Source organism: Lontra canadensis, unplaced genomic scaffold (genome assembly GCF_010015895.1).
Source record: "Lontra canadensis isolate GAN:19392208 unplaced genomic scaffold, GSC_riverotter_1.0 scaffold64, whole genome shotgun sequence".
NCBI classification, from domain to species: domain Eukaryota; kingdom Metazoa; phylum Chordata; class Mammalia; order Carnivora; family Mustelidae; genus Lontra; species Lontra canadensis.
Window position 1 is genome coordinate 10,011,816 of NW_022631058.1, and position 13,265 is coordinate 10,025,080.

The window sequence follows — 13,265 nt, forward strand, 5'->3', positions numbered from 1 at the left end:
ACTGCATTTACTTTGAAATGCACAGAAATAAAGTATAATGGATGTAGTTATGATCAAGTATAAGAAAATTTAAGTGTACAATCTAGGCTAAATCTAGGTAAAATTCTTTTACCTTTGGTGTATGTTTGAAAATTTCATTTTGTAATGTGCGGGAGAAACCACATAACCTTGGGTTTCTGGCAGGGCCAGAGAGCCCCAGTTGAACCAACTCTTCGACAGATAGAAAATACAAGCTCTGGGAGAAAAGTCTTTAAAAACCAGCTACTGAGAGTGATTGAACACAGGCAGAAACTGAACGGGAATCAACAATTGGAAGAAAGGCACAACACTATGTGAGTTTCCTGGTTTTGTTTCTGTTTAACTGCTTTGGTCCTGAGGTCAGGTCTCCATGGGCACCATGAAACCTCCAGTGGCAATCTGTAGTCTTGCCGGCTAGAAGATCCAGAGTACAGGGTTTGGAGCAACCATAGTCTCTGAGCATGAAGAAGGAAAGAACAGAAAAGAGCCAAAGAGAGGATTCCCAAATTCTGTATATAAATTCTGCCCAAATCCCTGGCTGATCTCTGAGCTGTTCATGCACAGCCAAGCTAAAATAACTGATCTAAAATTTAAACCACTTCCCACTGCAGGGAAGACACTTTGCAGTTGAGTTCAGCCAAGTTAGCTGCCTATTTAAAAATAACAATTTAAAAAATAATTATTTTCAGAGGAAAAGAACAGAATTCAGAGTTTCTACAACACATCATAAATTATCTATGTTACAACGCTTAGGATATAATCCAAAATTACTCACTATACAAATAAAGAGAAAGACATGGCTTATTCTCAAAAGACAAGCAAAAGAGACCAAAAGAGTCTCCAAAGATTCTTAAACCAGCTAAAGAAATTATGTTCAGGAGTGTAAAAAAAAATTCTTATATTGAAAGAAAAGATAGCAAATCCCAGCAAAGCAGTAGGAATGGAAATTTTAGAACTGAAAAATATACATATGGGGGCAGTCCCCCCCCACCAGTGCGCCTGCTGACCTCTCACATGACCACCACACTCAAAACACTTATGGTCACCAGATGTGTGGGGATGTTTTCCACACCAAGCAATTCTGAGACACCAGCTGTGTGTCCTGCAATTTAAAAATCACACAATCTACCTGGAGACAGAGTCAGATCCCACAGGTAAAGGTCTCAGTCCCACAAGACTGTCCCCCTCAACTTCAGATGCCAACCAAAGATGGTTGTCACCTGTGCTTCTGAGCCATCTGCTAAACATCAGAGGGTCCCCATTACCCCTCCTTAGGTTGGATTAATTTGCTAGAGCAGCTTACAGAGCTCAGGGGAACACTTAACTACCAGTTTTTTTTAAAGGAATGATAAAGGACACAGATTAATGGCTGGGTGAAGAAAGATGTAGGGTGAGGTCTCTGAGGGTCCTGAGACCCTCCTGGGCTCAGGAAGTTTGAGCGCACAACCCTTCCATAACCTTTCCAGAGTGGATATGTTCACCAACCTGGAAGCTCCCCAAACTCAGTACTACTGCGGTTTTATGGAGGCTTCCTCATAGAGGCACGATCAATCAAACTCATTTCCAGCCTCTTTCCCTCTCTGGAAAATTGGGCTGAAAATTCCAAGTTTATAATCATGGTTTGGTCTTTCTGGTGACCAGCCCCAATCCAGGAACACATCCCCCCACCCCCATGCCAAGTCACCGCATTAGAACATAAGATGTTCTTAGTACTGTTACCACTTAGGAATTTACCAGGTTTTCAAGAGCTCTGTGTCAGGAACTGGGGACATGAACCAATAGTTGTATTTTCTGTTATCTCACAATCTGAAATTAAAGGCTTCAGTAGATGGGCTTAGTAGCAGAATGGAGATGACAGAGGAGTCAGGGAACTTGAAGCTAAGTAGATACAAATTATCCAATCTGAAGAAGGAACAGAAAATACTAAAAAGTGGGGATGGGGTGGGAATTAAGGATTTGTGGGATAATATCTCAAGGTTTAACTTCTGTGTGATTGGAATCCTAGGAGATGGGTAAGTATGGGGGAGAGAAAATATTTAAAGAAATAATGGCTAAAAACTTGAAGACACATGAATTTCTAGATTCAAGAAGCTCAGTGAATAAGCAATAGGCTAACCCCAAACTCCCCTGGGTGCCTCCTCATCAAACTCATTTTGACCAAACTTAAGACAAAATGTTGGAAGCCGCTAGAAGGAACAGGAACAATGATTTGAGTGACTGCTAACCTCTCATTGGAAACACGAGGCCAGAAGACAGCACAAAATGTCTTTCACAGGCAGAAAGAAAAAGGTCACCTCAGAAATCTGTATCTGGTGGAAACCTCCTTCAAGAATGAAGACAAAATAACCACATTATCAGATAAAAGAAAACTAAGAGAATGTGGAGATGTGCCCTGCAAGAAATGCTGAAGGACAGTCTTCAGGCTGAAGGAAGAACATACCAGAGAGAAGCTCAGATATTCAGGAAGGACGGAAAGCCAGAAGGAGCAAATATGTGTGCAAATACAGAAGACTTTCTCTTGAGACACCTGTGTTGTGGAGGGGGGCTAAGTCCTGCACCTGGTGGGTGTTCCCACAGGCATGGGGCTCTGCAACCGGAGCAGGCGGGGTCTGTGCCACCAGGGTGAGCATGCTCGATGGGTGCACTGTTTCCTGTTCTGTCCCCTGCCCGCCTGCAGCTGGGCCTTGCCTGACTCAGCCTGACCACAGCTTCAGGTTTGGACAAGGCTCCCACAGCTCTCCCTATGCCAATCTGAGGACGGAGGCTTCTTCAAGTCAATGCTGACTTCAGAGGGAGGCTGGAAGCGACAGAAAGATCTGTTAGAGGTGAAGGTGCTGCTGGGAAAGAGCACTAGAAAAGGCCGGCTGAAAAAAATCTAAGATTGAGACAAATCAAGTACATAATGCGGCAGAAATCAAAGAAAAGCAGAACTTTTTGACAGCAAAAAGCTGCTGCTGTGGTTGATCCTATTAGAACAAGATAGAAGGTGAAAATCACGGATGGGATTGGTCAGATAAGGTAATGTGGATTTCACAGACTTAACTGGAGTTCATCAATTCCTCACTGAGAATGTGCAGGTGCATTTCACAAAGGTCATTTGGTCTTTCGGTAAAGAATACAAATGATGGTTACTGCAACAATGTCTTGAAACCCATCTCTGTGGAAGACAGTTCAAAAAGAAGTCAAACAGATACAGTTCTCTTCTTGGGTAGAAAGAAAGCAGAAACCAGGCAGTGGGACTGCCTGACTCAGGTTGAGAAAGCATGAGAAGAGAAAGAAAGAGCCCTCCTACAACACGGGAACAGATCCTAGAGAGGGACTGGTGAATGTTCTAAAGAAAATTTTCAAAAATGGAGAGGATAGGAAGTGAATCGTTAATAAAGCCTCGGCAGAATCAAGAGAGAAGCAAGCCAAAGGAAGATACAGAATTCTTTGTTTGAGACTTTAAAGTCATTTGGGGAACTGTGATGTGGAAAAATTGATGTTTCCAATAAGGAAATGTGGGTGAGCTGCACAGAAAAATTCGACAGATAACTATTTACATTGCCTTCTTCTAAGTGAAGGCAATGAATTCTCCCATTTCCTACTGGAGGATTTATTTAAATAAAATAGGCTTATTAAACACTTCCTCAAAGATGGTTTCCTTGGTAATCTGGGCATTTTGTTCAAGAAAGGATAATATACATTCTTGTGTGAAATGCGAAAAAGCAAGTCTTATCTAAGGATAATGCCACATTGTATGTATTTTTGTTTTGCTAAGAGGTAGGAAACAAAAGTAATAAGTTCCTGACATCAGTTCCAACCAATGTAATAAGTAAAAATAAAACCTGAATTTTTTTGTAAAAATATATATTGCTATCTGAACAATAAAAAATGTATTGAGGGTCTTAGCATATGGAAATGTGATTTGAATGACAACCACAGTGGATGTGGGGAAGAAGATGGGAAATGAACCTGTATAGTTGGAAGGTTTCCCTATTTTATACAAAGTTGTACAGTAGTAACTGTGAGAGGGCTGTGAAAAGCTAATCCTTAAACACTTAAATGCCAAGAGACAGAGCTAAAAAGTCAACAGATCACATGAAATTCTAAAAAATATTCAGTTAATCCAAAAGAAGATGGGCAAGGAGGATCAAAAACCAGTGGGGACAAACAAAACAAACAGTAAAATGGTAGACTTGAATCTAAATCACTGTATTAAATATAAGGGATCTCAACCTATGTTGTCTAAAATAGGGCCACTAGGCATGTGATATTTCAACTTAAATTAACATTAAATTAGAAATTTAGTTCTTCAGTGGCACTCAAGAGCTCACTAGTCATATTAGACTACTATACTGAAGAACATAAATATTTACAAAATATTTTCATCATTGCAGAAATTGTTGAACAGTGTTGATCTGATCAATCCAGTTAAATGTGCATGCAGATTGTCAGATCTGACCAAAAATCAAACCACCCAGCCAACTTTCAACTATACGTTGTGCACAACGAATCCTCTTTAAATATGTAAAGACACAGGCTAAAAAATAAATGGGAAAGGGGCACCTGGGTGGCTCAGTGGGTTGAGCCTCTGCCTTCGGCTCTGGTCATGATCTCAGGGTCCTGGGATCGAGCCCCGCATCGAGCCCAGCATCGGGCTCTCCGCTCAGCAGGGAGCCTGCTTCCCCCTTTCTCTCTGCCTGCCTCTCTACCTACTTGTGATCTGTCAAGTAGATAAACAAAATCTTAAAAAAAAAATAAATGGAAAAGATTCCGTGCAAATGTTAAGTACAAAAAGACTGTGTGACTAGATTAATATCAGATAAAGTAAATTTGAATGTAAAGGGTATTACCAGCGATAAAGACATTTCACAAAAATAAAAGGATTACTACTAAGAAGATGTAATAATCATAAATGCTTGAGCTTAATAACAGAGCTTCAAAGCGTATGAAACAAAAACTGACATAATTAAAGGAAGAAATAGACAATTCCATAGTCAGGGTTTGTGATTTTTTTTTAAAGATTTTATTTATTTATTTGAGAGAGAATGAGTGAGAGAGAGCGTGAGAGAGAAGGTCAGAGGGAGAAGCAGACTCCCCAAGGAGCTGGAAGCCTGATGCGGGACTCAATCCTGGAAGTCCAGGATCATGACCTGAGCCGAAGGCAGTCGCTCAACCAACTGAGCCACCCAGGCGCCCGGTTTGTGATTTTTTAAGAGGATTTTTTATTTATTCATTTGAGACAGAGAGCGAGAGAGAGAACATGAGAAGGGGGAGGGGCAGAGGGACAAGTGAACCCCCCACTGAACAGGAAGACTGAGGCAGGGCTCCATTTCAGTACCCTGAGATCATGACCTGAGCTGAAGTCAGAGGCTTAATCAACTGAGCCACCCAGGTGCCTCCTGGTTGGTGATTTTAACATTCTTCTCTCACCAATCAATAGAATAACTAGAACAAACCTCAGTAAAGACAGGAGATCTGAAAAACTGTCAAGTACCTTGATCTAATTAACACTTATAGAATCTAACTACACCACAGCCAACAACCGCAGAATACATATTTAAGAGCATATGGCATGGTCACAGAGACAGATCTGCTGCTGGACCATAAAACAAGTCATATTTAGAAAGACTGAAACACATTGACTATGGTTCTCTGACCACAGTGAAAATATTAGAAATAAAGGATTTGTCTTAAAAACCCAAATATTTGGAAATTAAACTACATACTTCTGAATAACTCATGGGTCAAAGAAGAAAAATTAGAAAATATTTTGAAAATTACATGAAAATACAACATACTGAAATTTTTAGGATGCAGCTGGCAAAGGGAAAACCCAGGTGCCCCCATGAGAAATCAATTTTTATTTTTATTTCTTTTTTAAGATTTTATTTATTTATTTGACAGAGAGAGAGAGAGATCACAAGTTGGCAGAGAGACAGGCAGAGGGGGAAGGGGAAACAGGCTCCCTGCTGAGTAGAGAGACAGATGTGGGACTCAATCCCAGGACCCTGAGATCATGACCTAAGCCGAAGGCAGAGGCTTAACCCACTGAACCACCCAGGCGCCCAAGAAATCAATTTTTTAAAGGTTTTATTTATTTATTTGACAGACAAAGATCACAAGTAGGCAGAGAGGCAGGCAGAGAGAGAGGAGGAAGCAGGCTCCCCGATGAGCAGAGAGCCCGATGCGGGGCTCTATCCCAGGACCCTGGGATTGTGACCTGAGCCGGGGGCAGAGGCTTTAACCCACTGAGCCACCCAGGTGCCCCAAGAAATCAATTTTTAAACAGATAATCGATACCATATTTCAAGAGATAATTTCAACATTAATATTCAACAAATTTACAAAGGCAGATATGCAAATGACCATAGCACATTAAGAAAGCAGGGAACTGCAAATTAAACCACAATAAGATAGCACAACACACCCACCAGTATGTTCAAAATCACACAGGGTGCCAGGGTGGCTCAGTTGGTTAAGCGTCTGCCTTCAGCTTAGGTCATGATCTCTGGGTCATGGGATTGAGCCCGGAGCCAGACTCCGTGCTCAGTGGAGAGTCTGCTGCTGTTTCTCCCTCTCTCCCTGCTCATTATCTCTCTCACATAATCTTCTAAAAATTAAAAAAAAAATCACAATGACTAATACTGCCAAATATATACAAGGTTATGGAACTATTGTCCATCGTTGGTTGATACAGCTACTCTGGAGAAGTGTTAAGCAGTTGCATATAACTAAGTACACAGCTCCCCTATGGCCCAGCAGTTCTACTCCTAGTATTTACCTGAGATATGAAAACAGATCCACAAAAATTTGCACAAGAATGTTCCTAACAGTTTTATGATGGCCAAAAAAAATCTAGCAGCCCTGGTTTCTATCTATAGGAGAATGAATATTCAAACATTTAAAAATTAGTGATAAAAAGGAATAAAGGACCAAGACATAGATCATGGATAGATCTCAAAAATGCGTTACCCAAAAGGACAGAACGGTAGAATTCCATTTATATGAAGATCTAGAACAAACAAAAGCAAGTTCTATGAAAGCAAAACCAGTGGATGATGGGGGAAAAAATCAGAACAGTGATTTCCTCTGGAGGAATGTGGGTGGGGATTTGCTGACAGAAGATACCAGGAAGATATGAACTGCCGGTGATATTTGGTTGATAGGTTGGATAGGTAGGGGTTTAATTTGCACAGGTGCATGCATTTGTCAGAACTCATCTAATGGCACACTTAAAGATTTGTGCATTTTACATTTGTGCATTAAGATTTGCGCATTTCACTGTAAGTTTTACCCCCAAAGAAAAAAAGTCTGTAAATATTGGGCTCTCCTTAATGGTATATAGGGAAAAGTATTGGGGAGGAGATGGACTGCTGTCTACAACCTAATTTGAAATGTACCCAAATAAGATGGCTTGAGGGATGGAAAGAAGAATGGATAAATATGTAACAAGGCAAGTACAGTAAAATGTTCATTGTAGAATCTAGGTGGTGAATATATAGAATTCTTTGAAATTGATGTTTGAAAATTTTCATATTAAAATGGGGGAGGGGAGTAATTGCTGGACTGACTTACTCTCGTTTACACGTGTCTCCACATGCACTAGCACCTAAAGCTCTTGCCCCCCAGTGAGGCAGATAAAATAGGGACATTCAGGAGGAGATAAAGGAGCTGAGGGGTGGGCAGGTGCATTGGAATCCAGAGCTCTGTGTTTCTTTATGCTCGGCTCCCAGCGAGTGTAAGTGGGTGGTGGGTGGGCTCGGAGCCTCGGACTACTCTCTCGGAAGGCGGGGGGGGGGGGGACTTCTATTTAGTTAGAAAATGCCTACGCGTCCATTCCTCTATGTATCCGTATTCACTCCCACATGCCAGGGGCTCGATTCCGGAGGGGCCCAGTGTGGCTGGGTACACAGGTGGGGGCGACACATGTCTGGGGGAGACGGAGCGCCCTCTTCTGGCCCAGGAGGGGCCCACTCAAGCCCGCTAAGTACCCAACCTGCCTCCCTACAGCAGCCACTTTCCCGGGATCTGAGTGCGCCGGGTGGGAGCGCTGCAGCCCCCGGGTGGGCCAGCCGAGAGACCGCATCTGCAGACGGAGCACAGCGCTGGGAGCGGGGCCGCGCGGCCGGCAGGCTGGGAACCGGGTGGAGTCGCTGCGGCGGTCAGCCTCTGGGCTCCACCTGTTGCAGCTTCGGAGCGCTCGAGCCAGGCCGGGCGGAGCCCGGGGAGCTCGGCTCCCAGCGCGGTTCTGCAGAGCCGGGCCGCGGCGAGGAGGAGCTCTGGGGGCAGTGCTGACAGGGCGGCGCGGAGGGGGCTGTCCCGGGGAGGTGAGAATGGAGCTCAGAGGCTGTGCCAGTGCCCCCTGAAAGGCCAGGTCTTGGGGAGGTAGCCCCTGGCCGTGTGCTGGGGAGCCTGGCCGCTGTTCTGCACGGGGCGAGGGGAAAGCACTCCGCAGCACCAGATCAGAGCACACTGAGGCGGCCAAGCCCGGATGGAGGAACTGGAACTCTCCAGCCCCCAGTCCTCCGCCACCTCTCCGGGAACTGGGGCTGGCTAGGGACGCGCGTCGCACCGGCACAGCCGGCGCGTGGGAGCGGAAGACGCCCCCGCGCGGGACCCGGAGGCCAAGGGCGCTCGGAGCAAGGCGAGGGAGGCTGCCCGGGGAAGATGCCCCTAACTCCCCTCGTCCCCCCATTCCGACCTCCCTTTCTGGTGTCCTCCTCCAGCCGCTCTGTCCGCCGGATGCCGCGCAGCGCGGGGGCCGGGCGCGCGGTAGGAACCCGTGGCCCCCGCTCCCGGCCGTCCCTCGGGGTGCGCCCGCCTAGGACCTGCTCCAGCCACTACACCCCGGCAGACGGGTAGGTGACCCCAGAGGCCTGAGGTTCCGAGCGACGCTGAGACTGGCACGCAGACCCACGGATCCATCTGGGGAGGCACCCCCAGCGAGCGCCGGCACACGGACACCCCGCGTCCCAGCCGTCTGCGGCTGGAGAAGCGATGGGCGAAGAGACTGAGCCCACCCGGCTCCTCTAACCCGCCAGCTTCCGAGGCCGGAAGACCTTGCTGGAAATTCAAGTCCTCCCAGATTCGCGCTGAGGACGCGCCACGCCCCCTCCCCAATCTTAGCAGAGCAGGGAGGGCATCCGGGGGGAAACAGCGGACTCAGCTCCCGGTCACTCGGACCTCGAGCATTTAGGATAACTCCGAGGCGGGTGGGGACAGCGGCCACAAAGAGGATTTGAAACCAGGAGTTGAGGCGGACGTGGGGAGCGGGAGCCGCGGGAGCGATCGAGGAGGCGGCCTGGGGAACCGCGCGGCCTGGGACTGCGCCCCGCGGTCATGAGCGAGCGGACCGTCGGGCGTGCGGGGGCTGGTTGAGCGGCGAGCCCCCCGGGGGGGGGGCCGGGGCGACAGTCGGCCGGCGGCCACGGCCCTCCGGCGCGGGGCGGCCCCCGGGGACCCGGCCATGGCCGGCCGGGGGTGCGGCTGCAGCTGCGGCCCGGGCTACCTGAACGAGGACAACGCGCGCTTCCTGCTGCTCGCCGCGCTCATCGTGCTCTACCTGCTGGGCGGCGCCGCCGTCTTCTCGGCGCTGGAACTCGCGCACGAGCGCCAGGCCAAGCAGCGCTGGGAGGAGCGCCTGGCCAACTTCAGCCGCCGCCACAACCTGAGCCGCGACGAGCTGCGCGGCTTCCTTCGCCACTACGAGGAGGCCACCGAGGCGGGCATCCGCGTGGACAGCGCCCGCCCGCGCTGGGATTTCACCGGCGCCTTCTACTTCGTGGGCACCGTCGTGTCCACCATAGGTAAGCGGGCGTCGCTGGGGGGCGAAGGGGCGCCCGGCCCCGCAGGCCCTTTCCTGAGACCGCTTGGGGCTCTTGCGTTCCTCCACCCCCGCGCTCAGCCGGGCGGCACAGATGGGAGCTGCCGCCTCGTCCACAGGTGGTACTGCCTCCCCGTTTTCCTACACGCGGTCCGCGGGGCGGGGGCATCCGCAACACCTGGGCGCTCGTTCTGACCTCCAGGCTCGGGGCCTGCTTGTTAACCCGCGCGCAGGGGATCTGAGTGAGCCTTAAGTTGCTCTGGAGGGTTTTCTATGTAGGTAAGGAGACAGAGCTTGAGTTCGTGAAACTTTAGGGGAAAAGCTTAGGAATCAGAAGGACCCTACAAAGATTTGTTGACTTAATACCATGCATGAGGCAGTGGTTGGTGGGGAGGCACGAAGGTTAAGACTGTCCATGACTTCAAGCATACAGAGAGAAAAATCAGATTGAATACCAAGTTAGAAGTAAGCGGGCAAAGTGCCGATGGGGATGGAAAAGAGTTTCCTACCAAGAAGGAAGGGGGTGACCTTCGGGTTGAACCAGCTAGTGTTAGGTATGGGTTTGGGGACTGAAGTGTTCTGCACTCTAGAGGAGGAGAGAACTTCATTTCGGGGATGCCTCATGAGCTACCTGATCTAGATGGAGCAGTGGAGGGAAGGCTAGGAAGGTCTCCAGGCTTAGAGCATGAAGGTGGACTTTACAGCCAAACTAAGGAACTAGAACTTACATAGAGGCAATTGGGAGCCATTGAGAATTCTTGAGCAAGAGTGTGACAGCACGGCTATGGTCGGTGATACCTTTATTTGTAGCAGAAGGAAAATGTTGGGAGTCTTTGTACTACACCTCTAAAGACTCCTTCTCTCTGAAGCATAATGGAGTTAGAAGGGGGTTGGGGAAGACGCTGTGGAAATTCTTAGAGAAAGAGCTGAAGCGGAAGAGGAGCTTTGAAACAAGACCTGGAAAGGGAGTAGCTGCCAGAGCCCAGGAGCTGCAGCAGGGCCCCCAGGGCGCTGCGGGTGCTCTCAGCCCTGGGCCCTGTGCTAGGGAGGAGAGCTCGTCAGTGAGGCAGGGTGACAAGGCAAACTTGCTTGAAGCTCCCACGCATGGTTGTCTTAGGTTGACATTCCGCCAGGAGAATGATTAGTCCAGAAAGATTTCCCAAGGTTAGTTTAGAAGCCCAGGGCTTCATCTGGTGAGGAGGAGGGGAGGGCGGGGAGGACTGGCACGATTAGGGACACGTGGGCTCTCCACCCCCACTCCCCCCCATTCCATAGCTGGTCCCTGTCCATCAGCAGGGCTGTTATGACAGACACCACAATCACAGGACAGCAAGGAAAGCTCTCTATGCATTCTCTGGGCTGACTAGAACGTGAGGCCCTGAGGGGGACAGAGGGAGCAATGTCCAGGGTTCTCTCTCCCAGCCCACAGTCTCTGCTGGGCTCTCTTAGTAGAATTCCCTAAATCCCCCACTGCGTCAACTCCTTTGTCTCTGAAGATGGTTCTAGAATGCCTGTGCAGGGAGGACTGGGGGGGGGGGGACAGCCTGACTGAGAAGGGTTGCTGTGGAGCTGACGCTGACTCTGTCTGCATCGCTAGTACAGTGTTCTTACTCAGACTGATAATCCATTTGGGGGTGGTCCTGGCGGGAGATTGGGGGAGCGAAGTCCACTCCCCCCCAAGCCACCCCTTGGTCCCCCCGGTGGACATGGCAGTAGGAAGAAGCAGCTTGTATGTATTGATTGGTGAACATTGGTGTCTTAGGAAGGGAGAATGTCTCTGGTGGGTGGGCAGGTAGGAACAGGGGCTTTTGAGGAGCAAATGGAATGTCACCTGTTGGAAGGGAAGGAATTCTGGACTGAGAGTCTGACGTTGGAGCTATTGGTCCTTTCTCTGTAGCGGGGGCATTAACCATTCTTAACTATTCTGAGCCTCATCCTTCTCACCTGAGATGTCCACAAAGTGGCCCCCTGGCACTGGCACGTGTTTGTGGTTCAGTAAACATTCTGTGTCCTGCCCACTCCCTCCCCCTGAGCCTTCTCCTCTTGCAGGGCTCTGGAGGGGTGATGAGCTCATGGAAGTGAGTGTTCTTTACAAAGTACAAAGCAGGGGCTTATTTCTACTTTCTCAGTTCTAACATTTGCTTTTAAATTGTTTCATTAATTGCTGTTGTAATTACAGCACTCACTCCCCTTTATTAGGGTACATATTAGGCACATACTGTGATTTTTATGTGAATATTTGATGCAGCTAATTACCACATTACACTTACACTTAATTTCCATCAACACAACTCCATGAGGTCGGTATGATTATTCTCGTTGTATAGACAGGGAAGCTAAAGCTTCACATTCCTTGTAAAATAACATACAATGAAGGAAAAAAGTGAAGCCCTCTGCAGTGACATCACCCCAATTTCTTCATTGTTAACATTCTGGTGCATTTCCTTCTGTTTTTCTGTGCATACACAGATGTACATGTGTATTTTTTTAGAGTTGGGGTCATAGTCAATAAAACCTCTCATCTTGTATTTTAGGTGTTACAATTACATGATGTTTTTCTTTTTTTATTTTAATTTTTTAAAAAGATTTTATGTATTTATTTGACAGCACAAGTAGGCAGAGAGGCAGGCAGAGAGAGAGGGGAAGCAGGCTCCACGCCGAGCAGAAAGCCTGATGCGGGGCTCGATCCCAGGGCCCTGGGATCATGACCCGAGTGGAAGGCAGGGGCTCAACCCACTGAGCCACCCAGGCGCCCCTACATGATGTTTTTCATCTAAAATAGTTCTGCTGTGCTTTATTCTGCAAAGACTTTGAAGTAACAGACAACAAGAAAGCATATGGTAAAACAATGAAAAACATGTAAGTACAACTTTAGAACCAGGAAAAAGGACAGAAATATGGAAAGCAAACGGATCTAGGAAGTTGCTAGAGAGGATCTTTGTCTTAGTTCAGGTTCCCTCAGAAGCAGACACTGAGCCAAGAATCTAAGTTGATGGGAAGGTGCCAGGGATCTAGGCCAAGGGAAGGAGAAGAGATAAAGAGGAAGTCGGTCACCATAGGGTCCGCTATTCGGCGGGAACTGTAGTCAGCAGCTGGTCCTTACTTCCAAGTGAAAGTTTGAAACAATGCAAAGCTCGTGACCCAGAATTACCCTAGGTAAGGGGGCTGGGGTATTTATACACCCACACCTGTCAGGAGTTGGCTCAAAGCTGCTTGGAGAGCAGGGGAAGCACAAGGATAATTCCCAGGAACAGATTTCCCCCGCCATCCGAAAGTAGAGTGTTTCTATGGAACCTTTTATAAACTGAAATGGTGTGAAAGGATAAAGCAAGTACCATCCCCTACAAGTAAAAATCCTCAGATTTCTTTCAGTTAGCAATTACACGTTACTAATATAGGTCTTTCCTAAAAGCAAAGTGGCGTAAAGCAAACTCGCAGA

The 13,265-nt window shown here is 47.8% G+C and overlaps 1 protein-coding gene and 1 pseudogene across 1 annotated transcript in view; both read left to right on the forward strand.

The window, feature by feature from the left end:
* Positions 1 to 2,911: 2,911 nt before the first annotated feature.
* LOC116879907 lies at positions 2,912 to 3,458 on the forward strand (annotated as a pseudogene).
* A 5,979-nt stretch (positions 3,459 to 9,437) lies between these two features.
* The window catches only part of KCNK13 (potassium two pore domain channel subfamily K member 13), a 107,631-nt gene continuing 103,803 nt past the window's right edge, over positions 9,438 to 13,265 (forward strand). The window contains exon 1 of the mRNA XM_032878621.1: positions 9,438 to 9,809. Coding sequence (XP_032734512.1) covers positions 9,470 to 9,809 — 340 coding nt within the window. The 5' untranslated portion in view covers positions 9,438 to 9,469. The remainder of the gene's footprint in view (positions 9,810 to 13,265) is intronic.